This window comes from Mobula birostris, chromosome 7, assembly GCF_030028105.1.
Source record: "Mobula birostris isolate sMobBir1 chromosome 7, sMobBir1.hap1, whole genome shotgun sequence".
NCBI classification, from domain to species: Eukaryota; Metazoa; Chordata; class Chondrichthyes; order Myliobatiformes; family Myliobatidae; genus Mobula; species Mobula birostris.
This window is the reverse complement of record NC_092376.1, coordinates 35,824,726-35,850,953: the sequence shown is the minus strand read 5'-3', so window position 1 is coordinate 35,850,953 and position 26,228 is coordinate 35,824,726. Positions and strand designations below refer to the sequence as shown.

General features: G+C 39.5%; 1 protein-coding gene across 9 annotated transcripts in view; it reads left to right on the top strand.

Moving 5' to 3' along the window:
- Positions 1–26,228, top strand: part of nbeaa (neurobeachin a) — a 908,137-nt gene that overhangs the window by 747,072 nt on the left and 134,837 nt on the right. For all 9 annotated transcript variants that reach the window (XM_072262897.1, XM_072262901.1, XM_072262905.1 and 6 more), the window contains 4 exons: positions 2,987–3,104; positions 3,258–3,360; positions 7,218–7,333; positions 10,186–10,298. In XM_072262897.1, coding sequence (XP_072118998.1) covers positions 2,987–3,104; positions 3,258–3,360; positions 7,218–7,333; positions 10,186–10,298 — 450 coding nt within the window. The remainder of the gene's footprint in view (positions 1–2,986; positions 3,105–3,257; positions 3,361–7,217; positions 7,334–10,185; positions 10,299–26,228) is intronic.

Here is a 26,228-nt window from a genome sequence, read left to right as displayed (position 1 = left end):
AAATATCACAAAATTGCCGACTTTCCTTGCCATCTATGTATAGAATATTGTGACACACTGAAGATATGAATTAAAAATGTAATCTAATAATTCAAAAGTTTTGCTTTAAAGCTACATCCCTGAGCAGTATGGTACTCTGAAGATCTTCCAAAAACAAACTTTTGGTTATATTTAATTTGCCAAGCTGGATTGTTGTTCATTTTCAATACTGAGAATCATGTAGAATTACAAACACCATTTTAACTGTTGAATGACTATTGGTACAGTATAAAAGCTGCATTTTATCTAAGTATTTTAGTGTAGAACTAAAAGGAATGCAAAACTTCAGATTAATTTCTAAAGTAAAACAAAGTACATCTCATCTGTCTGGCACAAAAACAAGTAGTGCTAATGGTCATGTAGCTTCAGAGCTGAAGATACAATGTTCATCGGATAGATTGAATGAGTTCAAATAGTTTAAGTAACTAACTGTAGCAAATATCTGTGTGTAATGGAATGAAAATGAGATTTTTTTTAAACACAGGATACTGGAATTCCAAAACAAAACACACAAAATGCTGGAGGAACTCAGCAAGTCAGGCAGCATCTGTAGAAATGAATAAACATTTGACGTTTCGGTCTCTCAGCTCAAAACGTCAATTGTTTATTCATTTCCATAGATGCTGCCTGACCTGCTGAGTTCCTGCAGTATTTTGTGTGCATTAATTTTTCTTAAAGCTAGGCTAAAGGTTGACGTGTGAAAAATTGAGTTAGTTTGCAAAAAAGAAATTTGTTTCTCTGAGTAAAAATTGAGGTCAGGAGGCCAAAACTCGCCTTGCTCCTAGATGAATGAAATGAATCAAAGAACAAGCTACAAGGAAGTGCGTAGGTTATAATTTAATGATAAAGTTGTATTCATTGTCTTTAAAATGTTGTAATCCAGACAGTGTTGCCTTTCATAATGATTGTAATGTTACTACAATATATACACTACTTTTAAATGATTTTCAGATCTGTTAGCTGTGTTTTTAAATAGGCTACGAAAGAATGGTCTTGGCCTTATTGCTAGTTGTCTTTTTTTGATTTACATTAACGCCATGTGTTTTTGGTTATATTAAACAGCATGAAACTCATCTGCTAGTAGTATCTTTTAATTACTGTGTGCAAATTTCATCTGTAATTGAAACAAAAAGCTTTTCAGCCATCTTCCCAAACCATCTTGACAAGCTGAAACCTGAATGTTATTTTCTGGTGCTGCGATTAGATTGAGGCTGAAGTCTCCAGCTGGCAGGCCTGTCTATGACTGGAGGCGGCCTGTCCCCAGTGCTTGTCATTTCCTGACATGCCTGACAGGACAAGGAGAGCCGTCCCAGACAGATTCATTAGATGGCATTTTCTACAGCTGGGCTAAAATAAGGGCTGCACTTCATCATGGTAACTACGGACTAACTCTGCAAGGCCCCTTGTTGGCTTTAACCAAAGCCATGTTGTTTTAACAATTTTGGCTTTGCAATACTTTAAAATCTATTGACATATTTTCCATATATTCCCCTGAAGCTCACGCCTCGTACACTGCATTGACATTGATTCTAAATTCAAGCTGCTGCTGTGGTCGAGTCTATTGTGATGGGGTATCGAGTATTTTATTCATTCATGAGATTGTGGAGTTTACCTTTCACCTTATTGTTGGCTGCCATTTCTTTAGTTCATGGTCTCTATGACAACTGTTTAAATTGGGATGAGTAACTGTCATCTAGGGTATTACGGAGAGAAAAGTGTTAGTGAGCATAAAGTCCCATAGATAGAGCATTTCAACATAATCCAATTTTAATTGAGCTCAGGAGACTTTGATGTGTTGCATAAGGTCAGGAAAGAGCTATTCCAGGGAGAAATTAAACCAGCCTAGCTAGGCTTCAGTACTACTGACTGTCACCATTTTAAATGAGCATTAGCATCAGCCTTAACCTTCCCCTATGGAACATCTCACTTCACTTCCAGCATTTCTCTGCCTTCTACCATATGCGAAGCTTTGGGGACTTTCATCTTTTTTTAACACCTCCTTGATTAAGTTTGAAAAGCATGAAGCTGACCTGAGATGCATAGAAAACTGTCAATTGGGTCCTTCTTTGCAAGTTAGGGTGGGAAAGTAGAGAATGGAAAAGGATTATTTTCACTTGTCAGTTAGAGTCCACTTGAATTTTTTTTCTTCAAAGGCAAACTGCTTTTAACCTATATCATTGTAACAATTAAGGCTTATTTGGTAACCAAATAACATTAAAAGCCATAGCCATTTGTTTTCTCTTTTAAAAAGGTCTTACGTTGAGAACTGAAAGGGAGCAACAATCTGTTTAAATGGCAAAGTGTGTCTTTTTAATTCTGATTGGTCTTTTGTAAAAAGGAATAGGCTCCTTTCATCTTTTTCAATACATCACTAAATCCTCTGTGGTATTCTTAGAACATTTTTTCTTAACAGGAAAAAACGGAGACGAAATTCCAGTATGTTCCCTCATTAACCCTTTGAGAATTTTAGTGTTATTTCTGAATAATTTCTCCAAACATTTTAAGAAAAAATGTGATTGACCAAGTGGTCTGCATATTTAATACCAGTCTGTTTGTAATCAGCATTAATTAAAATATTTTAACATTGAATATGGACATAATAGTATTATTTTCCTTGTGAATTTGAGCTCTCCATCAAAAATAACAGTGCACCTTCCTGCATCATAGCATACACAAGCCATTGCAAAAAAAGTAACAATTCATTTTTAGAGAAAACTTTGATCTTAATTGTAAAGATTATATTTATTTATTTGAAACTCTTAAAGTCTTAATATATTCAAGTTATTTCAAAATTATAGAAAAATACCTGTTTGATATTGTTCCACATCTGAAATATGTTATTTATTGATCGAATGTGAACCTAGACTTACAAAGCATTCTCATATTTGTATCTTAAATTCTGTAGATAGCTTGAATTAAATAAAATGGAAGTACTTTCAAATTTTAGGTCCTTGCTTACACAGAAGGTTTACATGGAAAATGGATGTTCAGCGAAATACGAGCTGTTTTTTCACGGCGCCATCTCCTCCAGAACACAGCTTTGGAAGTCTTCATGGCCAACAGAAGTAGGTACCATTAGAAATTTAGTTTTCTGATGGAAACTAATATCAATACAATCTTATAGTGCCGTTTTAAAATTGCCTAGCCTTTGAGAAATAGGTAATTTCTTTGTTGTATCAATCCTTTTAAGACTTACATTTCTTTTTTCCCTTCTGCAGCATCTGTTATGTTTAACTTCCCAGACCAAGCTACAGTGAAAAAGGCTGTATATAGTTTACCTCGTGTTGGAGTTGGCACCAGTTATGGTTTACCACAGGCCAGGTATTAAATATTACAACACTTCTCAGTTTTTCATCTCAAATGTAGTATTCCTAAATGGAAATTTTAGCTCAGGAATTGATAATATATAATAAATCTTGGAGTTTATGCCAATAATTATTTACAAGATATTAACTAGTCTATTTATATTTCTAAACTTATTCTTTAATACAATCTTACAACATTATTAGAACTTGAAAATAATAAGACACATCTACTATGACTCATATCCTGCTGTATTTACTTGAAAGGTGTACTTTAACAAAAATGATAGCCTGAGCTTCATAATTTTATATTTCACTTCCATGAAAGCAATGGTAGAGATTACCAAATAGGAATTCCTCTTTTCATATACATTTGCATATATATACTCAACTCCATGTTTGAAATGCTGTTCAATTGAAGTCAAGGCAGTGGAATTTCTGAGGTGGAATTCAATGTGCAGCAGTTAATATATTTGTGTATTTAGGACAAGCACCATGTGCTATATCACCATTGGGATCAAGCAAAAAGTTTTAGTACTCATTAAAGAAAATCTTTGATTTACACTGATTCTTTACATTGATCTCTTATTTAGGTAGCAGTCTTCAAAATCTATAATCAATACCTATACAATTTATATAATATAAACTTCACTTTTCTTTGCCCTATTTTACATAAGATAATGGTATGGTTTGAATGAAGTATGGTGGTGGCAGTAATTAAGTAACTGGACTAGGAACCCAGAGTTCAAATCACACCAAACATTGCTATGATATTTAAATTCAGTAAAAAGTCTGGATTTAAAACAAGAGTATTACTATTTCTAACCACAAAACCATAAATTTTGTCATAAATTTCCATGTGGTTCACTGATGTCCTTGAGGGGAGAAAATTTGCCCTTCATCAATAATCTTACCTACATGTGACAGACCTGTAGCAGTGAAGATGAGTCTTAAAGGTCCCCTGAAATAGCTAAGCAAACCACTTTGTTCAGAGGCAATGAGGTGTGGGAAACATATTCTGGCCTTGCCAGCCATGCCATAGCCCTGAAACATTAATTAGATTTAAAATGCACAAAAGTAATGGTATATTTGTGATGCTATCATCAAAAGCAGACATTTGACCATAAAGTTGAAGATTTATTTTCAAAATTTATATTTAGAAACAAATTTGTTTTGAACATGGATGTATATTTATTACTAGAATGCAGGCATTAGATGTTATATGTGTATTTTATAATATAACAAGTGTTTTAAGCATACTTTAAGATGAATGCCCGTCAGTGGTTTAGCTACAAGACATGTTAGATGTGTTGATTTTTATCTTTTCATTAACTTTCCCCTAGTACATTGTATAATAAACAGGGTAGTTGCAAATCACACCTTGAGAAAGCCTAATGAATGAGAACTGCTTCAGAAATTTTATCAGCAGTTTATGTGCACTGAAGTCTGCAGAAGAGCAACATACAGTTCTTACTCTGCACAAAAATTTTGGCATTTGCAAATTGAATATAAACTTTTAATCTTAAAGTTGCTTTTTAAGTAATTTTGCATATTTTGTCTACTACTACAAAATTATGTTTCTTCTTATCATTATCAACTAAGGACAATTGGGGATATTTATGCAAAATAAATGTTTTCATCTTGTTTTTACTTGGATGAAAATTCATAATATTAATATGCCTTTAACTTGTTTTTTTTGTCTTTAAAAGCTGACTATTGTCTGCAGGTTGTTGCTTCAATAATTCAACATGGATATCCAGTTCAAACAAAAAAATGCTGATCTGAATGAATTGCCCATATTTAGAATGGCAGTTCTGATGAATATTCAATTAATATTCTCTAATTATTACTCTTTTATTCAAAAATACAAACTATTAAGAAATGGAATTCTTCAAAATATATGCAGAACTCATGTTTTAGATTTCTTTTGTTTACTACCAGCAATGACTTTAGTATTTAACCTTGTGCTGGGACATCTTAGCAGTTGATTGGTTTAATTGAAGTGTAAGCAAAGTTTGTTTACCAAATGCACCATGCTTAAGTATTCACATGGCTATAACCTAATAGCTATTATGATTAACAAGCTGATCAAAGTAATTGTGGTTCGCTCTATCTCCCATAAGATAATGTCAATGCACTTTTGCAAATAGTTGGAATAAATTTGGATTAAACTTTAAATAATTTCTTCAAGTGTGTTTCCTTAAATAAACTGGGTTAAAATTTTAAGATAAAATGCATTATTTCAAGACTAAGCAACTGCAAAACCTTCTGTTGACTTTTATTAGTTTCAGAACACATTTCAGGTCTAATGATTAACCAATTTATAATGACGGACTTACTATTGATTAAGTTGTCAAATAGTTCTGGCATCTTAATAATTACTTCAGTGTGCTTGTGCATGCAGCAGAAAAAATACTATTTAATTGGCACGATCTAGGACTTAGATACATTCCAAAACTCGTCTTTCCAGTTAGGTGTCAGAAAGAGCCTGCAGGTTTAATAAATATAAAAACATTAAAAATAGGAGCAAGAGGAGACCATGTACTTCCTCCAGGCTGCTCTGTCTCCCAATAAGATCATGGTTAATATGATATTGACTTCAACTTCAATTGCCATTCCCCACCCCTTTCCAATCCTTATACCTGTAACTTTTTATTCCTCTATAATCCAAAAAAATTAACAATCTCAGCCTTGAACATATTCAATGACTCAGCCAGTACATTTCCCTGGGACGGAGAACTCCAAAGATTCATGACTGAGGGAAGAAGCGTTCCCCATTTTAAATGGACAACGTATTAATCTGAAACTGTGTCTTCTTTTTCACAATGTCCTTTCCAGGGGAAACACATTCCCGCAGCATCTTAACTGATATGGATGTGGTAGTTATGAATCAATAGGGGTCCTGACATTTTGTACTTGTTAACAAAACCAATATTGATTTTAAAAACTTTGTGAATCACCAAGTAATTTCAAATTATTATCACCAAACCTATTTAATAATCTACATTCAAATAAGTCATCCCAGAAATTAATGATGATAATATTGCATCAATTGCGATGCTATTTCATTATGTTAATTCATTTTAAAAATAGGTTTCTTTTACAATGCTAGATAACGTGATATATCACATTGGCTTTTAGGATGATTTCTATGAAATAATCTAGCATAAAGCTCATGAGAATGAAATTCAATCAAGATCTGAGCCTCTGATACCAGGCAATTTTCCTTTAAATAATAAATCTTGTGAATTCTGTTGAATCTCTTAAGGCACAACTAACCTGAAGAAATCAACTATTTATCAGATAATGTAATTTGAATCCTACATAATATTGCTATTCAAAAATTAATAAAGAATTCAGAAATTAATTGTCAAATATCCTCTTTAAGGCTTATGAATTAGTACACTGAACAGATTAGCAACTTTCAATACATTTCATGATTATTTTTCATTGAGCGTAGTGACACTTTTTTATAATCTCATTTTCCACGACAAATTCAAATATTTGAATATAATGGGTGGACTTCAACTTCTCAGTTTAGATTTTAGCTTTGCTGTAACAAACCTGTATTGATTTAAGAAGTAAATATATGGCAAATATTAATGCTTTTTCTCTAAAAAGCTTAAGGACGTCCAGATACAAATGTGTGAAGAGAAGGAAAGGCTAATTTTAGTCCCTCAATAAAGCACTGTTGCTTGTATGTAAAAGGAATGAAAGGGAAATGATAAAGCTTAATGTCAAATCTGGGCAAGTATGAGATGTCTTTTTGCTACAAAAGATAAGATGAAAACATTTTTGTACATTTTGGTATTATAACTGTGGATAAAATCAAATATGTATAGTCAATTACAACCTTTCATTTTTTGGAATTAACAGGAGAATATCATTGGCCAGCCCTCGTCAGCTTTTTAAATCATCCAACATGACACAACGCTGGCAAAGGCGGGAAATTTCAAACTTTGAATACCTGATGTTCCTTAACACCGTAGCAGGTACATTGCAGATATTGATTACTCTTTAGATGTTTATAAATCAAGGTTTGGCTTGATAGTTTACATTTATCCACTCAGGGTCTGCTATTGAGCAATGATGGATACTGAAACAATCCCATTAATTTTTAACAGGAGGCACATAGCCTAGCATTGTGACTATAGATTCATTTACCGTTACTAAGGTTATTCTGTGGCCTCACTCTGCCATTTCTTTGTTGACAGCTTTGTCTAAAACTGAAGCTTTATTAGAGTCTACAAGTCATTTTCAGAGTATGTCTGGAAATAATAACAAGAAAATGAAATTTTAGTGCTTTGTCACTCAAGGCAGCAGCAGCTAGACAGTAGTTCAAGAATGGCACAGCATTCTGTTCAGTATAACATCCTGAGTTGTGGCAGATTAATAGAAGGCAACATAAATATACATGAAAATAGGAGATTTTGTTTTGTATCAGAAGGTAAACCAAAGGCAGAACATGTTGTGAGTTTCCATACAATGCATGCATTTTCCACTATTTTATTTTTTGATATGTTTCTGATTGAAGTTTACACTGAATAATTATGTATAGGTTTGGTTGCAGCATGTGCCGTGCTTATTATTACTATCTAATTAGATGTAACCTGATCTGCTTACATGGAAAAAATCATAAAAATTCTTTCCTAATGAACTGGAGATGACAAAATGTCTGTTAAGTATTAGGAAGCAGACAAGCAGAGGAATAACAACCATTAACATGTTATGCTGAAGTACATTAAATATATGTTTGATTCTCAGTGTTTCATCAATGTCCTCTAGTCTACAAGTTGGTTGTCTTATTGCAGAAGTAGAATAAAAAAATATTTCTTGAAATCCAAGAAGGTGAACAAATTTAAACTTAATTGAATGATAGGATCAGTTTTAATCTATATATAAAAGTTTTTCATGTATACTTATACTCCTAAAACTCCAATGTTATTCTGTTAATGGTGAGAAAACAATTATGGACAGCATTTGTGGTCATTGCACTGTGAAAGTGATGATGTTAAGCTTTAAGCACATACCCTGATTTAATGATGCAAATCCTGAAGATACTGTTGGTGATTTAGCATTCTTTCACTGAGATCACTGCATCTTTTTGCGACAAATAAGGGGAAGAGTAATTAACTAAGTCTTTAACTACTTATGAACTAATATTACTGAAATAAACTCTGAAAATGTTGTGCTTTATTGTATGAAGTTCAAAGGTTCAAAGATTCATTTATTATCAAAGCATGTGTCCATATACAACTCTGAAATTTGTCTTCTCCAGATAGCCATGAAACAAAGAAGGGACATGAAAGTTGTTCAGAGAGAAACATCAGACTCCCCCCCCCCACACATAAAAAAGAACAAGTGTCCTGATCATCAACCCCTAAACCCCCCTCCCCTACACAAAATGGAATAGGAACATTGACCCACCCCCAAAACACAGTCCATACCCAGACAAAAAACTAACAGAACACAACAGAACATCAACCTTCAAACACTCCCCATCCTTTTGCACAACAAAATAGAAAAGGAACGGGCAATTGAAAAGCACGGAATATAAAAACTTCAAGTCTGAAAATGTCCACAATCTATAAAAGCAATAATCTAATTCGTAAATGCAGAACCATCAAGTCTAAATGCTTTTCTGATGGTGCACTAAATATGGTCCCTGGCAAAGTGTTCTATCCCTAAGTATACTTACTTTTTTTGTATCCAAACTTCAACACCCTTGCTTAAGTACTTCAAAGCATGATGGATTTTAAATATGTAACTTATTGTCTTTTTAAAATACTAATGATAATTCAATTTATCCTTTTTTATATATGTTCTCATTTTTATTTAATCTGTAAAATGTTTACAATATTAGGAAACAAAGGTGCTTTTACTTTCCATGTTTGCCATGTGAGATTTAATGTGATAACAACTCCTTATGATAACTAGACCCTTCTGAATTGATGCTTGACAACACAGAGACTATTGGTTCTTTGTGGATATTATTTTATATGCAGTCAGCAACAAGTTACATTTCAGAAAAACCAAGCCTTAGAATAGCTTCTGACTAGCAGATCAATAAATAGCAGAAAAGTAATAGATGACAATGTCAGCTCTAATTTTTGTCACACCAGCAATTTCTTTTTAGTGTTCTAAATGTATAAAGGTCATCTAAACCTATTATACAAAAGCTGTTCAATAACATTATTGCAAAATTTGTTGCAAAGTTCGTTTTTTGCACTTTTGTTGCGCAGACGTTCATTTCAGAACATCTATGCACGGGATTTTTGATCCAGAAACCAGCTGAAACAGAAAAAAATCTCTAAAAATTTGTACTTCTCTTCTGTTTCTGTCAGTATACAGTTATATACCAATAACCTTATATTCTAAATGGTAACTATTGTAAAGGTAAGGAAATATTTTCCGTAATCATATAAGTCTGCTAAAGATTGCAGTGAAGGTATTGGTAGAGCTCTATAGATCAGTCATTTCTAGTTTTCAGCTCAACACAGTATGAGTGCTATTTGTTAACAAAGAATGCTCAGCAAAACCAGTATGCCCATGTGGTTTGTAGCTGTGCTTCAATCTGTAGTAGACCTATAGCAGACTATTCAAGGAAGTGCTCTGAAGAGAATACATTCACTAAATACAGAAACTTATACACTAGTTTATGATTTTTCTCCTCCCTTCTGATAGATTTCAAACAATTTTTGGTTCACTGAGGAAGTATATGTTGCTACTGATTTTATGACACAGTTTTTAAAAAGTGTTCTGCAAAAGTTATCTTTTAAAATGTATGATTTTGGTGAGCAACCATTCTTTACAGTTTTCTAAGGTTTCTTCTCTTCCTTGCTAGGACGGACATACAATGATTTAAACCAGTACCCAGTGTTTCCTTGGGTGATTACGAACTATGAGTCTGAAGAGCTGGACTTGACCCTACCAGGCAACTTCCGGGACCTATCAAAGGTATCTTTCAACAGTGCCTGTTCTGAAACTAGGCCTCTTTAGCATTTCTCTGTAGGGTAGAAAGGGATTCTAAATTTCTGCCTCAGATTACCCAAGGCATAAGGATTTCATTAAGTTGATCGTAAACTCTAAAGCTCTTGTGAATTTTTTTTATGACTAATTTCAAAATAACAGTGGCATATATGGGTAGAATTGCTTTAAATAAAACATAACCAATCAGTCCATTTTGACTGGATGAGGGAAGCTTACTCTGGTTATTTTAATTTTGCTGATGCTATTGAGCACGTTTGTGCCAGAAATATGATATCCTTTGTTTGTATTAATTCAAAAGCCAACTTTTGAAGGCCTATTCTAAATAAGCATGGCAGCCCATGAATAGAAATATGTTAAATGTGTCTTGATTTTGCACTATTATAAAATCTGAAGCCATCAAAATTTTTGCTAAATTGGGACATCCTTACTTAAGATGAATATTCAGCCAGAGACTCATTCCACCAAGATGCAACACTGAGCGTCATAGGAAGTTATTCCTGCCTGTGGCCATCAAACTTTACAACTCCTCCCTTAGAGGGTCAGACTCCCTGAGCCAATAGGCTGGTCCTGGACTTACCTCTTGGCATAATTTACATATTATTATTTAATTATTTATGGTTTTATATTGCTATATTCATACTCTATTCTTGGTTGGTGCAACTGTAACAAAACCCAATTTCCCTCGGGATCAATAAAGTATGACTATGACTATGCATGCTTTAAGAGATGTCAGTAGCCCAACTTGCACATGTTACTCTGTAGGATAGTAGCAGAAATGACTTTGGTGAGCTGAGCAATGTGGAGAAATTCTCTCCATGCACTGTAGTTCAGTGTATTAAGGAGGGTTGACATCATAACGAGAGACTGGCAGAAATGGAGAGGTACTGTATATAGGGAAACCATTGATGCAGGTGGGAGGTAGGCAAGATTTCAGTGGTGCATGACAATGATCCCTGAAGCAGTCAAAAAGGGATAGAGAATGCATAGTGTAATATATTACACTATGCATTCTCTACCAGGGACTAAGTGGCATGATCAAAATGGGGAATAGTAGAAAGCTGTGATTACGCCCTGCTCGTCAGGTAGCTAGCATTTTAAGTTGAATAAAACTCAGCGGATTGCTGTATTAAATGTATAGATAATGTCACTTTAAATCACACATGATGTAATTCTGAACTAGTTACATGCTATAATACTTTATACATCTCAGCTCTTTGATCCAATTTCTGCCATTTGCATGCAAAAGATGTAGCATATTTTGATGATATTACCATATGATCAAAATGAGATAGGAAAATGACACTGGCATTAGAATGAGTTGTGTCATAAAGTTTCCCATTCAATTTCCTGATCCAATTTCCCATCGAATTTTGTGCTGTTAAGGCCTAAAAACAGGCACAAATAGATTTTTCTAATCTACTTTCTGAACATTGGGCTTTCAGCATCTGACTAATAAAATTAATAATGATAGATGGTAGCTGTATCAATATGAAATTTGCTTAACATAAGTGAATCAGTAACTAAATAATTTTTATGTCCAGGCATAAAAGGCATTGATTGGCAAAAATCAATAGCACATATGGTGGAATGGAATCAATATTACCTATTTTCAGAGTGTTATAGCTCCATATTTTTCTGCACATCATTTGCAGAGGTTTGTAATGCGGAATACAAAAGACACCATCTTGGTGATCGTGATAGCACACGTGTAGCAAATGTCTACCTATGGTATCTCGATTATACAAACCATGATGAGCAGGGTGGGCAAATACTCAGTGGGGTATCACGCATGTGCAATTGAAACCTTAGCCTACCATTCTTAGCTTTTACCAGCATAGTGATTTTTGATCACTAACATCTTCTCTTAAGAAGCTGGCTGAACACAGGTTAAGGACCAGGAAGGATTACACCAGAACCGTCGACCTCAATCACTAATCCTAAACTATTGTAATCAACTAATTACATGGTAATTGCTAGTTGATTTCAAGTGACTTTTGCCATAGGAAGTAGAACAGTACAACGTAGGAACAGAGCTTTCAACCCATAAGGACTGTGCCAGCTAATTTTAACTAATCCTATCTGCTTGTCCATATATCTTAACATAGATTAAGATTATACATGTGCCTTTCTAAATGCCTTGTAAACATTGCTATCACATGAGCCTCCACCATTTCATTGGCAGCATATTCCAGACATCTACAACTTTCTATGTGAAAGAAAAAACAAGCCTTTGTAAATATTCATTAAACTTTCCACTATCACCTTAAAGCTTTACGCCTGAGAATATAATATTTCCATCCCGGGAAAAAAAGACTTAGGTTGTCTATCCTGTCTATGCCTCTCATAATTTTGTATACTTCTGTCAGGTCAACTCTTAGCCTCTGACACTCCAGAGAAAATAATCTAAGTTTGTCCAACCTTTCTATATAACTAATATCCTCTAACCCAGGCAACATCCTGGTGAACTTGTTCTGCACCCATGTAAAAACCTGTATGTGCTTCCTGTAGCACAGTGCTCAGAACTATACACAGTATGCCAAACGTGGCCTTACCAAAGTTTTAGACATCTACAATGTAACTTCCTGACATTTCAATGCCACAATCAATGAAGACCAATATGTCATATTCCTTCTTTGTCACGCTGTCTACTTGTGTTGCCATTTTCAGGAGGCTATAGATTTGAACTCCAAGATGCCTCTGTACGTTAATGCCCCAATGTATCCTGACATTTACTCTACGTATTCTTCCTACATTTGGCCTCTCAAAGTGCACCTCACACTTATCCCAAGTAAATTTTATCTGCCATTTTTCTGTTCACGTTTCCATTTGGTCAATATCCTGCTAAATCTTTGATAGTTTCCTCACTATCCACAATCCACCATGTTTAGCAAACTTACTCATCAACACCAATATTTTCATCCAAATTATTTATATGTAAATCGTAAACAACAGAAGTCCCGGTATTAATTCATGAAGAACATCACTGGTCACAAACCTCTAAACAGAAGAACACATCTCCAGCATTACCCTTTGTCTTCCATGGCCAACCGAATTTTGAATACAGTCTGCCAAATCTCCATGGATCCCATGTGTCTTAATCTTCTGGACCAGTCTACCATGAGGGACTTTGTTCGAAGCTTTCCTAAAACCCATGTATACAACATTCACTGCCTTCCCCTTGTCAGTCACCTTTGTCATCTCAAAAAATTCAAAGAATTTTGTAAGACATGATCTTTGCCACACAAAACCATGTTGACTGTTCCATAGTAAGTCTATGTTTCTCCAAATGTGAATGAACTCTGTCTTAGTAAGAATCTTTTTCAATAATTTCCCTACTATTGATGTAAGGCTCACTACTCTATAATGTCCAGGGTCCAGGTTTATGACTATTATTGTTTTTAAACAGCAGAACTACATTGGCTATTCTCTCGTCCTCTGGGCCTCACCTGTGGCTAAAGGGGAGACTATCCCTATCAAAGCCCAGCATTCTCCCGCCTTGCCACTGTCAATAATCTAGGATAGATTCCATCAAGCCCTTAATATTTTTCAGATTCCATTCACCTTAATGTTTTTCAAGAGGTCAAGCACCTCCTCATTCTTCCTATCCATTTGCCTTAGAATATCAACATACTCCTCCCTGATCTCAGTGTCCTGTTTGTGTTTCTGATTGGTATGCATCAATGCGAAGCACTTGTTTAGTACCTCACCCATTTCCTCTGGCTCCAGGCATAAATTCCTTTCTTTATTCTTGAATTGTCCTATCCTCTTCCTATTTGCCCTCTTGTTTGTAATGATTGTGTACAATACCTTGGGATTATTCTCCATCCTACTCACCAGGGACACTTCATAGCTTATTTTATCTCTTCTGATTCCCTGTTTAAGTTTTCACCTGCTTTCTCACAGTTTCCTAAACCTTACATGGAATATAGAACAGCAAAGGCTTTTCAGCCCATGCTGGTTGCGCCAATTATGATACTAAATTAAAATAAATCTCTTCAATCTGTACATGATCCATAATCCCCAGTTTTCTGCATATTCATATGCCTAAAGGTCTCTTAAGTGCCACTATTGTATCTGTTTCCACCACTCCCACTAGCAGTGTATCCGAGGCACCTGGGTAGTCTCCAGCCCCTTGGTATGAACATTGAATTCTCCGACTTCCAGTAATTCCCTCCCCCTCCTTTCCCCTATCCCAGTTTCACTCTGCCCCCTCCCCCAGCTGCCTACTACCTCCCTTATGGTTCTGCCTCCTTCTACTACCTATTGTGCTTTCCCCCTTTCTTTCTTCACCTTTCCTGCCTGTCCCTTCCTTGCTTCCCCTCCCCCACCCCTTTATCTTTCCCCTTACTGGTTTTTCACCTGGACCCTACCAGCCTTCTCCTTCCCACCCTCCCCCCACCTTCTTTATAGGGCTTCTGCCCCTTCCCTCTTCAGTCCTGATGAAGGGTTGCGGCCCGAAACGTTGACTGATCATTTCCAAGGATGCTGCCCGACCTGCTGAGTTCCTCCAGTGTGTTGTGAGTGTTGCCAGGATACCTTCCCCACTTTGAGTGTACAGTGGACAGTTCTACCACCTGAACTGAAGTGAAGAACATTGCGTGAAATGTATCACTTTAATAAAACGCAGCAGCTTCACAGACTGTGTGGTCACTAGCTCCCTCCTGGCACTTATCCTTGCAAGTGGAACAAGTGCTATACCTGCCCTACACCTCCTCCCTCACTACCATTCAGGGCCCCAAACAGTCCTTCTAGGTGAGGCGACACTTCACCTGTGAGTCTGTGGGGGTCATATACTGTGTCCAGTGCCCCTGATGTGGCCTCCTGTATATTGGTGAGACCCACTGTAGATTGTGGAACCGCTCCACTGAGCACCTATGTTCCGTCCACCAGAAAAAACAGGATCTTCCATTTTAATTCTACTTCCCATTCCCATTCCAATATGTTTATGCATGACCCCCTCTATGGGTAGAGGAGGCCACACTCAGGTTGGAGGAACACCACCTTATATTCTGTCTGGGTAGCCTCCAACCTGAAGGCATGAACATCAATTTCTCAAATTTTTGGTATTGCCCCCCACTTCACCATTCCCCTTCCCCCTTTTCCTTTCTCATCTTATCTCCTTGCCTGCCCTCGCCTCTCTCTGGTGCTCCTCCCCTCTTTTCTTTCTCCCATGGCCTCTCCTATCAGACACCCCCTCTCCAGCCCTGTATCTCTTTCACCAATCAACTTCCCAGCTCTTTACTTCATCCCTCCTCCTCCTGGTTTCATATCTCTCCCTCCCCTCCCCCCACCTTTTAACTGAACTGTTCATCTTTTTTTCTCCAATCCTGCTGAAGGGTCTCGGCCCAAAACGTCAATGGTACTCTTTCCCATAGATACTGCCTGGCCTGCTGAGTTCCTCTAGCATTTTGTGCATGTTGCTTGGATTTCTTTCCAGCATGTGCAGATTTTCTCTTGTTTGTGAAAATGAAAAGGAATGTCAGTTTTTGTGCATCTACCACATTACACACTGGGATAGGAAATACATGCAACAATTTCTACATGTTGTCTATTGTGATGTAAGGAAAACACAGGTTTCCCCCGCCATCCGAAGGTAGAGCGTTCCTATGAAATGGTTTGTAAGCCGGAATGTCATACAGTGAAGAAGCAATTACCATTTATTTATATGGGAAAAATTTGTGAGCTTTCGCAGACCCAAAAAATAACCTACCAAATCATGCCAAATAACACATAAAACCTAAAATAACAGTAACATATAGTAAAAGCAGGAACGATATGATAAATACACAGCCTATATAAAGTAGAAATACTTTTCTACAATCATTGCCGCACTGTTCTCCGTAGCGAAAATCTAACGCAAGCGCTCTCGGCAGAAACACTCTCTCCAGTAACCTTTAAGCTATGAAGCTGCCAAATCATACTAAATAACACATAAAAGTACATAGCCTATATAAAGTAGAAATAATGTATGTACAGTGTAACATCACTTACCGGAATTGGGAAGACAGTGCCAAACACACTAATGATGGTGTGTTAGGCTGAGTCATCTGAGGTTGGGGTGGTGCAGTGGTCCCCAACCTCCAGGTCGCTGACTGATACCGAACTGCGAAGCACGTAGCGGTACAGCGGTGGCCGGGGCGCACCCAATGCATCTTTAAGAAAAAAGCCGAAATAAACAAGCTAATTAATTAGGTGCCGCCCGGCACGTAAATGTCGGCCTAGATCAGAGGCAATTGCCAATTGCGTCGCCTCTGATCTGGGCCGACATTTATGTGCCAGGCAGCATCTGATTAATTAGCTCGTTTATTTCGGCTTTTTTCTTCAAGATGTGCTGGGTTCGTCCCGGCTACCGCTGTATTCTCCGCAGATCAGTATCGGTCCGCGGCCCGGGGATTAGGGTGGTTGGACACTGGAGTGTCATCTCATCGTCGTCTGTTTCCATCAGGGCAGCCAGGTCATCTTCTTCTATGCCTGCCTGCCTCGATGTCGAAGGTCGAGGTTCGTCGTCTGCTGAGGCTGATGTGGAAGGCTTGAAAAACAACAGTATGCTTGACTGCTTAGCCTAGCGCATTTTTCTACCATACAGTTCTTTGTAAGCACTCAAACCATCTTACAAATATGCCCTAAACCTACGTACCCTTTCAAAATTAAAAACGTACTTTTCTGCAATCATTGCAGCGAAAATCTCATGCAGTTGCTCCACATTCAGTTCCTGGACGACTTCACTTTCAGTCCGTTCACTACTGCATTCGGTTTCGATTGTTATCCTTTCCTCTTCCAATTACATCAGCTCTTCATCTATCAGTTCTTGGTCATGGGATACCAAAACCTCTTCAACATCATCTTCGTCAACTTCCACAAGCCAAACTCACTTTGTCCTTAGTTCGTTCACCACGATCAAAATGCTTAATTATGTGTAGTTTTATGCTAAGTGTAACACCCTTACGAGCTCTTTTAGTCTTTTCCAATACCTTAGAACTCATCTTGCTAACGGCTGCTCACAGGCATGTGTTTAAGCAATGCCGGTTAGAATGCAGTTCCAGGGGAGGAGCTTGGCTGCTTGGGGCGCGCACTGCTTTTTTTGTGTGCTGCCTTTTCTCGTAACAGTGAAAACACCTTCTGTTAGCGAAAACAGGTACTAATGTAGGTCTTTCGTAACAGCAAGGTTTCATAAAGCGAACATTCGAAAAGCGGGGGACACCTGTACCTGTTATTATCTATACCGAGACCCAAGCGCTTTTCACTCTCTTAGACCATAAGACCTGAAGACATAGGGACAGAATTAGGCCATTCAGCCCACCGAGTCTGCTCCACCATTCCATCATGGCTGATCCCAGATCCCATTCAACCCCATATACCTGCCTTCTCTTTTGATACCCTGACTGATCAGGAAATGATTAACTTCCACCTTAATTATACACATGGACTTGGCCTCCACTGCAGTCTGTGGCAGAGCATCTGTCATGGTCCAGATCGGGGTCCCTTTAAATTTACCTTGTTTATGTTACAATCCGGACCATTGATTCCCTGTTTTCCCGTGTCCCTCGACTTTGGTGATTAAAGGTAATTAACGCTCGGCTGAACCGGTAGTTTATAGTCTCCGGCTTTCAGCCGTTCGGCGCGGGAGCATCTGCAAAATCATCCAAGGTACGGTGTGCCGATGTCATCTGGCCGGAGCAAGCCTAGTCTCTGCCAAAGCGAGTGCCGGTAATTCGCTTCTCCTCACCAGAGCAACCCTGTCCAGTTACCTCGCCAAAGTGATCCTGCAAAGTTTCCTCACCAAGGTGGGTCTGTCAGTTAACCCGCTGGAGGGAATCAAGAACCGCTGTCTACTGTTCCCGGGCCAAGTCGAGAGCTCGCCACTACCCGGAGGCTCTAAGTCAAGTCCTGACCGTGGCGGCATTCTAGCACCAATTCAAGTCCTGGCCCTGGCGGCATTCAAGCACCAAGTCAAGTCCTGTCCCTGGTCTGAGTCCCTTCTCTGCCCCTCTCGCCTCTAGCCCTTGTCTGCAGCCCCTGCCTGTACTTCGGTCTAGTTCCATCACCGGAGCTGGATAGGTACTGTCTGGTGTTCATTCATGTTGGTCTTGTCTTGTCTGGTCCTCGCCTCCGTGGGGGTAGGTCAGGCCGTCTTGCCGTTGCCCCGTGGGGGGTCATGTTCTGTCTTGTCTTGTCCTCGCCTCCGTGGGGTAAGTCAGGCCGTCTTGCCATTGCCCCGCGGAGGGTCATGAGTCCTGGCCCTATGTCCTGTTCCCAAGGAGGGGTCCCGGCCCTATGTCCTGTACCCAAGGAGGGGTCCCGGCTGTCTGTTCTGTGTGTGAGTCCCTGCTCTATGTCCTGTACCCAAGGAGGGGTCCCGACTCTGTGTTCTGTGTATGTGTCCATGGTTCCATGTACCTGCTCTCCCGAGACCGAGGCTCTGTTTTCCATGTTCCTCCTCTCCCTAGCCCATGTCATGTCCTTGCCTGGTTCTGGGGTCCGAGCCCGAGGCAAGACCCAGGTACTGGGTCCTTGCCCAGTCTCTGGTTCGGAGTCCATACCCTAGCCTCTTCATGTCTCCTCTAGTTCTGGGAGCCGATTCCGAGTCCAAGCCCAGACCCTTGGTCCCAGCCTAGTCGTAGTCCTGAGTCCTTGTCCAGTTTGCTATTTCCTGCTCCTGCCTTGCTCTCCTGGTATCGAACAATAAACTAAATCTAAGTAACCTCACAAGATGTGTCTTGCATTTGTGTCCACCCTTGCTCCCAATACCCCGCCACTGTGACAACATCCGACAGATTCACTACTCTCTGGCTAAAAAAATTCCTTCTTACCTCTGTTCTATAGGGTCACCCCTCAATTTTCAGGCTGTGCCCATTAGTTTTGGACACCCACACCATAGGAAACATTCTCTCCACATCCACCCTTTCAACCTTCATTAGGTTTCAATGAGATCCCCATGAATTCTTCTAAATTCCAGTGGGTAGAGGCCTAAAGATGCCAAATGCTCCTCTTATGTTAACCCCTTCATTCTCAGAATCATCCTCGTGAACCTCCTTTGGACTCTCTCCAATGACAACACACCCTTTCTGTGATATGGGCCCAAAACTGTTGATAATACTCTAAATGCGGCCTGACTCGTGTCTTATAAAGGCTCAGCATTTTATATTCTATTCCCCTTGAAATAAATGCCAACATTCCGTTTGTCTTCTTTACCACAGACTCGACCTGTAAATTAACCTCTGGGATCCTTGCACGAGGACTCCTTAAGTCCCTCTGCACCTCTGATATTTGAATCTTTTCCATAGATAATAGTCTGCACTCTTGTTCCTTTTACCAAAATGCATTATTATATGTTTCCCAACACTGTATTTCATCTGCCACTTTTTTGCCCATTCTTCCAATTTGTATAAGTCCTCAGTACTGCTTATGCCTCCACTTATCTTTGTAGCATCTGCAAACTTTACCATAAAGACATCAATTCCGTTATCTAAATCATTGACAAACAATGTGAAAAGTAGTGGTTCCAATACTGACTCCTGAGGAACACCATTAGTCACCGTCAGGCAACCAGAAATGGCCCCTTTTATTTCCACTCACTGCCTCGTGCCAGTCAGTCATTCTGCTATCCATGCCAGTATCTTTCCTGTAGCACCACAGGATTTTATCTTGTTAAGCAGCCTCTTGTGTGGCACCTTATCAAACACCACCTGAAAATTCAGGTAAGTGACATCCATTGCCTCTCCTTTGTCCACCCTGCTTGTTAGTTCCTTGAAGATTTGCCAGGCAAGATGTCCCTTTACAGAAACCACACTGACTTCGACTTATCATTAGTCTCCAAATACCTTGAAACCTTATCCTTATTAATAGACCCCAACACTTTCCCAACCACTGAGGTTAGGCTAACAGGCCTATAATTTCCTTCTTTTAGCCTTCCTTCCTTGCTTCTTAAAGAATGGAGTGACATTTCAATACAAAGTATATCCTTTGATGTTAAGCTCCCAACTATGGCCTCCTTTCAGTGATGCCTACACTGTTGTACTGACCAGTCTCTAATTGTGCCATCAGTTTGTCCACCTTATTCTCTTGCTCCAGATCATAGGAACCACAGCTTTCACAGATATATGGGCTTCCTCAAGGTGTTGTCATGTACTGTACATGCATTTTACAGGTATCACATTGTCAAATCATCCATTATTGGATGACACTACCTCAGCTTTAAGCTGGCATGGGCAATGAATCATATAATTCAATAACTCCTGATGATGAAATGAAGTTTTCTGCAGAACTAAGTAGACTGGATGTAATGTAATCAATCATGAAAGGGAAATCTTTGCTGAAAGTCATTGAACTTTTTTGGGTACTACATCCAGGTCTAGATGATAATCTGTTCCCATCAATGACTGCCTATGTACCTGGAGGTCTTCCTGCTCCTTTGCATATACAATATAGGTTTTATTTTTTTCAACACTGGCAGACTTTGAATTTTGCAACCTGCTCTCTCCTTTGTTGCACTATTCTTCGTAGTACCCAAGACTTTCTTTACTCTTGGAAAGTCCAACAGCATCTGCTCTGATTATAATGTCAACCTCTCCAACTGTGTGGGAACTCAGTTTGTGGGCTTATTTCCTATTTGTGAACTGTTTGGGTTACAAACAGTGCACGTAAATGGAACTCTGTTGTAGTTTGGGAAAGACCTGTATAATCTCTGGGTAGAACAGACCTAAATTTATATCTTTCACAACCTCTGAACATTGCAAAGTAGACATTGTGAAGCACTTCTGGCACGTTGTCATTTGACATTCATCTTAGAAAAATATTGAAAGTGATCTTTAAAAATCATGAACCAATGATTGTTAAATTGAAACATTAAATTCATAACTTTAGGAACATTTATGTAAATACTTAAAAGCCATTGGCTAGGCTGTAATTAAGGGTACTTTCTTTCCACGCATAACGTTAGCTATCGTGTATATCCTTATGTTGGCAATGTCTAGAAGAAGAGAGAAATGGAAGATGAAGAGGAGAAAAAGAGGAAAGGGGGGGGAGCAGAAGAGGGAAAAGGAGACAGCAAAATTGGGGAGCAGGAGGGAATTCTCAGCCTTTCCATTCTCTCCTTCTAACAAGCTCTCCAACTCTGTCAACATCCTTGTGATTTTATTCTGTAGCTTATCCAGCTTAATAACATCCTTCCTACTGCTAGGGACCACCATACTTCACGTTATCTTGCCAACATATTGTACAGTTTTAACAGAGGTCCCAACCCTTGTGCGCCATGCTCTGACTAACAAAATCAAGGATGCTAGAAGCCTTCTTTACCATCTTGTCTACTTGCGTTGCCAATAGTTCTTGTACTCTTGGGTCTCTCTGTTCTACAACACTATACAGTGGCATGCAAAAGTTTGGGCACCCCAAGAGGTTTATAGTTTAGATTATGAGGACACTGAGTCCTCATTTATTGTCATTTAGAAATGCATGCATTAAAAATGATACAACGTTCCTCCAGAAAGATATCACAAGAAAACACAGGACAAACCAAGACCAAGACTGACAAAACCACATAATTATAACATACAGTTACGACAGTGCAAAACAATGCCATAATTTGATAAAGAACAGACCGTGGGCACAATAAAAAAAAGTCTCAAAGCCCCGATAGACTCATCATCTCACGCAGGCGGCAGAAGGGAGGAACTCTCCCTGCCATGAACCTCCAAGCGCCGCCAACTTGCCGATGCAGCAACATTGGAAGCACCCGACCGCAGCAGACTCTGAGTCCGTCCGAAAACTTCGAGCCTCCGACTAGCCCCTCCGACACAGCCTCTCCGAGCACCATCCTCTGCCAAGCGCTTTAACCCCGCCTCGGCCGTCGAGCAACAAGCAAAGCCGAGGACTCGGGGCCTTCTCCTCTGGAGATTCTGGACCACACAGTAGCAGCAGCAGCGAAGCAGGCATTTCAGAAGTTTCTCCAAATGTTCCTCCGTGCTCTCACGTCCGTCTCCATCAAATCAGGATTGTGCACGACACCCTACTTGACAAATAACAGACATCATCATCGGAGTGACAGCTGCGAGCTGCGTCACGCCGCCATCTTCTCCTCCCGCTCTCAGCATTCAGATTTGAGCTCTCAGATAAATTTTACCAAGGTCTCAGACCTTAGTTAGCTTGTTAGGGCTATGGCTTGTTCACAGACGTCATCAGCAAAGGCCAGGTGATGCAAATCTCAAAGCTTTATAAATACCCTGACTCCTCAAACCTTGTCCCAACAATCAGCAGCCATGGGCTCCTCTAAGCAGCTGCCTAGCACTCTGAAAATTAAAATAAATGATGCTCACAAAGCAGGAGAAGGCAATAAGAAGATAGCAAAGTGTTTTCAGGTAGCCATTTCCTCAGTTCGTAATGTAATTAAGAAATGGCAGTTAACAGGAACAGTGGAGGCCAAGTTAAGGTCTGGAAGACTAAGAAGACTTCCAAGAGAACTGCTGGTAAGATTGTTAGAAAGGCAAATCAAAACCCCCGTTTGACTGCAAAAGACCTTCAGGAAGATTTAGCAGACTCTGGAGTGGTGGTGCACTGTTCTACTGTGCAGCGACACCTGCACAAATATGACCTTCATGGAAGAGTCATCAGAAGAAAACCATTCCTGCGTCCTCACCACAAAAGTCAGCATCAGAAGTTTGCAAAGGAACATCTAAACAAGCCTGATGCATTTTGGAAAGAAGTCCTGTGGACTGATGAAGTTAAAATAGAACTTTTTGGCGGCAATGAGCAAAGGCATGTTTGGAGAAAAAAGGGTGAGGAATTTCATGAAAAGAACACCTCTCCAACTGTTAAGCACGGGATGGATCGATCATGCTTTGGGCTTGTATTGCAGCCAGTGGCACGGAGAACATTTCAGTAGTAGAGGGAAGAGTGAATTCAATTAAATACCAGCAAATTCTGGAAGCAAATATCACACCGTCTGTAAAAAAGCTGAATATGAAAAGAAGATAGCTTCTACAACAGGATAATGATCCTAAACACACCTCAAAATCCACAATGGACTACCTCAAGAGGCGCAAGCTGAAGATTTTGCCATGGCCTTCACAGTCCCCTGACCTAAACATCATCGAAGATCTATGGATAGACCTCAAAAGAGCAGTGCATGCAAGACGGCCCAAGAATCTCACAGAACTAGAAGCCTTTTGCAAGGAAGAATGGGCGAAAATTCCCCAAACAAGAATTGAAAGACTCTCAGCTGGCTACAGAAAGTGTTTACAAGCTGTGATACTTGCCAAAGGGGCTATTACTAAGTATTGACCATGCAGGGTGCCCAAACTTTTGCTTCGGGCCCTTTTCCTTTTTTGTTATTTTGAAACTGTAAAAGATGGAAATAAAAAAGTAACCTTGCTTAAAATATTAAAGAAATGTGTCATCTTTAACTTTAACACGAGGAAATCTGCAGATGCTGGAACTTCAAGCAACACACATAAAAGTTGCTGGTGAACGCAGCAGGCCAGGCAACATCTCTAGGAAGAGGTACAGTCAACGTTTCGAGCCGAGACCCTTCATCAGGACTAACTGAAAGAAGAGCTGGTAAGAGATTTGAAAGTGGGAGGGGGAGGGGAGATCTGAAATGATAGGAGAAGACAGGAGGGGGAGGGATGGAGCCAAGAGCTGGACAGTTGATTGGCAAAAGGGATATGAAGAGGATCATGGGACAGAAGGCCCAGGGAGAAAGAAAAGGGGGAGGGGGGAAAACCCAGAGGATGGGCAAGGGGTATAGTGAGAGGGACGGAGGGAGAAAAAGGAGAGAGAGAGAGAAAGAATGAATGTGTGTATATAAATAAATAACGGATGGGGTACGAGGGGGAGGTGGGGCATTAGCGGAAGTTTGAGAAGTCAATATTCATGCCATTGACTTCTCAAACTTCCGCTAATGGCATGAACATCGACTTCTCAAACTTCCGCTAATGCCCTACCTCCCCCCTTACCCCATCCATTTTCTCCCTCTGTCCCTCTCACTATACCACTTGCCCATCCTCTGGGTTCCCCCCACTTTTCTTTCTCCCTTGGCCTCCTGTCCCATGATCCTCTTCATATCCCTTTTGCCAATCAACTGTCCAGCTCTTGGCTTCATCCCTCCCCCTCCTGTCTTCTCCTATCATTTCGGATCTCCCCCTCCCCCTCCCACTTTCAAATCTCTTACTAGCTCTTTCAGTTAGTCCTGATGAAGGGTCTCTGCCCGAAAGGTCGACTGTACCTCTTCCTAGAGATGCTGCCTGGCCTGCTGCGTTTACTAGCAACTTTGATGTGTGTTGCCATCTTTAACTTTATGCCTTTTGGAAATCAGGTCATCGTTTTCTCACTTAGCTATTCACAGTAACAGAAATTTTGACCAGGGGTGCCCAGACCTTTGCATGCCTCCGTACTGTATAGCCACAACCATTTACTGCCTAAGTCCTGCCCTGGGTTTAACTTCCCAAAAAACAATACTTCATTCTTTTCCTCACCTACTAACCAAGCCAGCTACATTCTCATCCAAAATGCTAATATAGATGACAAACAGCAGTGGATTTAGAACCAATCCCTGTGGCACACTGCTGGTCACAGGCCTCCAATCTTAAAAGCAATTCTCCACCCTTTGATCTTGTGACTCCTACCATTAAGCTAATTTTGCATCCATTTGGCTTACTCACCTTGGATCCCATGTTATCTAACCTTCTGGTTCAGTCTACCATGTGGGAGTTTGTCTAAGGCCTTGCTGAAGGCCATGTAGACAATGTCTCCTGCCCTGCCCTCATCAATCCTCTTGTTCACCTCTTCCAAACACTACCAAAGTCATGAGACATGATTTCCCACACAGAATGCCATGCCAACTGTCCCTATTAGTCCTTGCCTTTATATGCCTATAGATCCTGTATCTGAAATCCCCTGCTGTAACTTTCCCAACATTGATCTTAGGCTCATTGTCCTGTAGTTTCCCAGATCCCCCTTCCAGCCACCATCCAGTCTTCCAACACATTGGATTCCAATAGTTAACAATGATACAAATATCTCCAACAGAGCCCCGCAGTTTTTACATATGTTTCCACAATGCCCTAGATTGTATTCTCTATGTACAAACCGCATTTCCAGAAAAGTTGGGATATTTTCCAAAATGCAATAAAAACAAAAATCTGTGATATGTTAATTCACGTGAACCTTTATTTAACTGACAAAAGTACAAAGAAAAGATTTTCAATAGTTTTACTAACCAACTTAATTGTATTTTGTAAACATACACAAAATTAGAATTTGATGGCTGCAACACACTCAACAAAAGTTGGGACAGAGGCATGTTTACCATTGTGTTACATCAACTTTCCTTTTAATAACACTTTTTAATCGTTTTGGAACTGAGAATACTAATTGTAGTAGATTTGCAATAGGAAATTTTGTCCATTCTTGCTTGATATAAGACTTCAGCTGCTCAACAGTCCGTGGTCTCCGTTGTCTGATTCTCCTCTTCATGATGCGCCATACGTTTTCAATAGGAGATAGATCTGGACTGGCAGCAGGCCAGTCAAGCGCACGCACTCTGTGTCTATAAACCCACGCTGTTGTAGCCCGTGCAGAATGTGGTCTGGCATTATCCTGCTGAAATAAGCATGGACGTCCCGGGAAGAGACGTCGCCTTGATGGCAACATATGTCTCTCTAAAATCCTAATATACGCCTCAGAGTCAATGGTACCTTCACATACATGCAACTCACCCATGCCGTGGGCACTGATGCACCCCCATACCATCACAGATGCTGGCTTTTGCACCTTTCGCTGATAACAGTCTGGATGGTCATTTTCATCTTTGGCACAGAGAACTCGACGCCCATTTTTTCTGAAAACTAGCTGAAATGTGGACTCATCTGACCACAGCACATGGTTCCACAGTCTTTCGGTCCA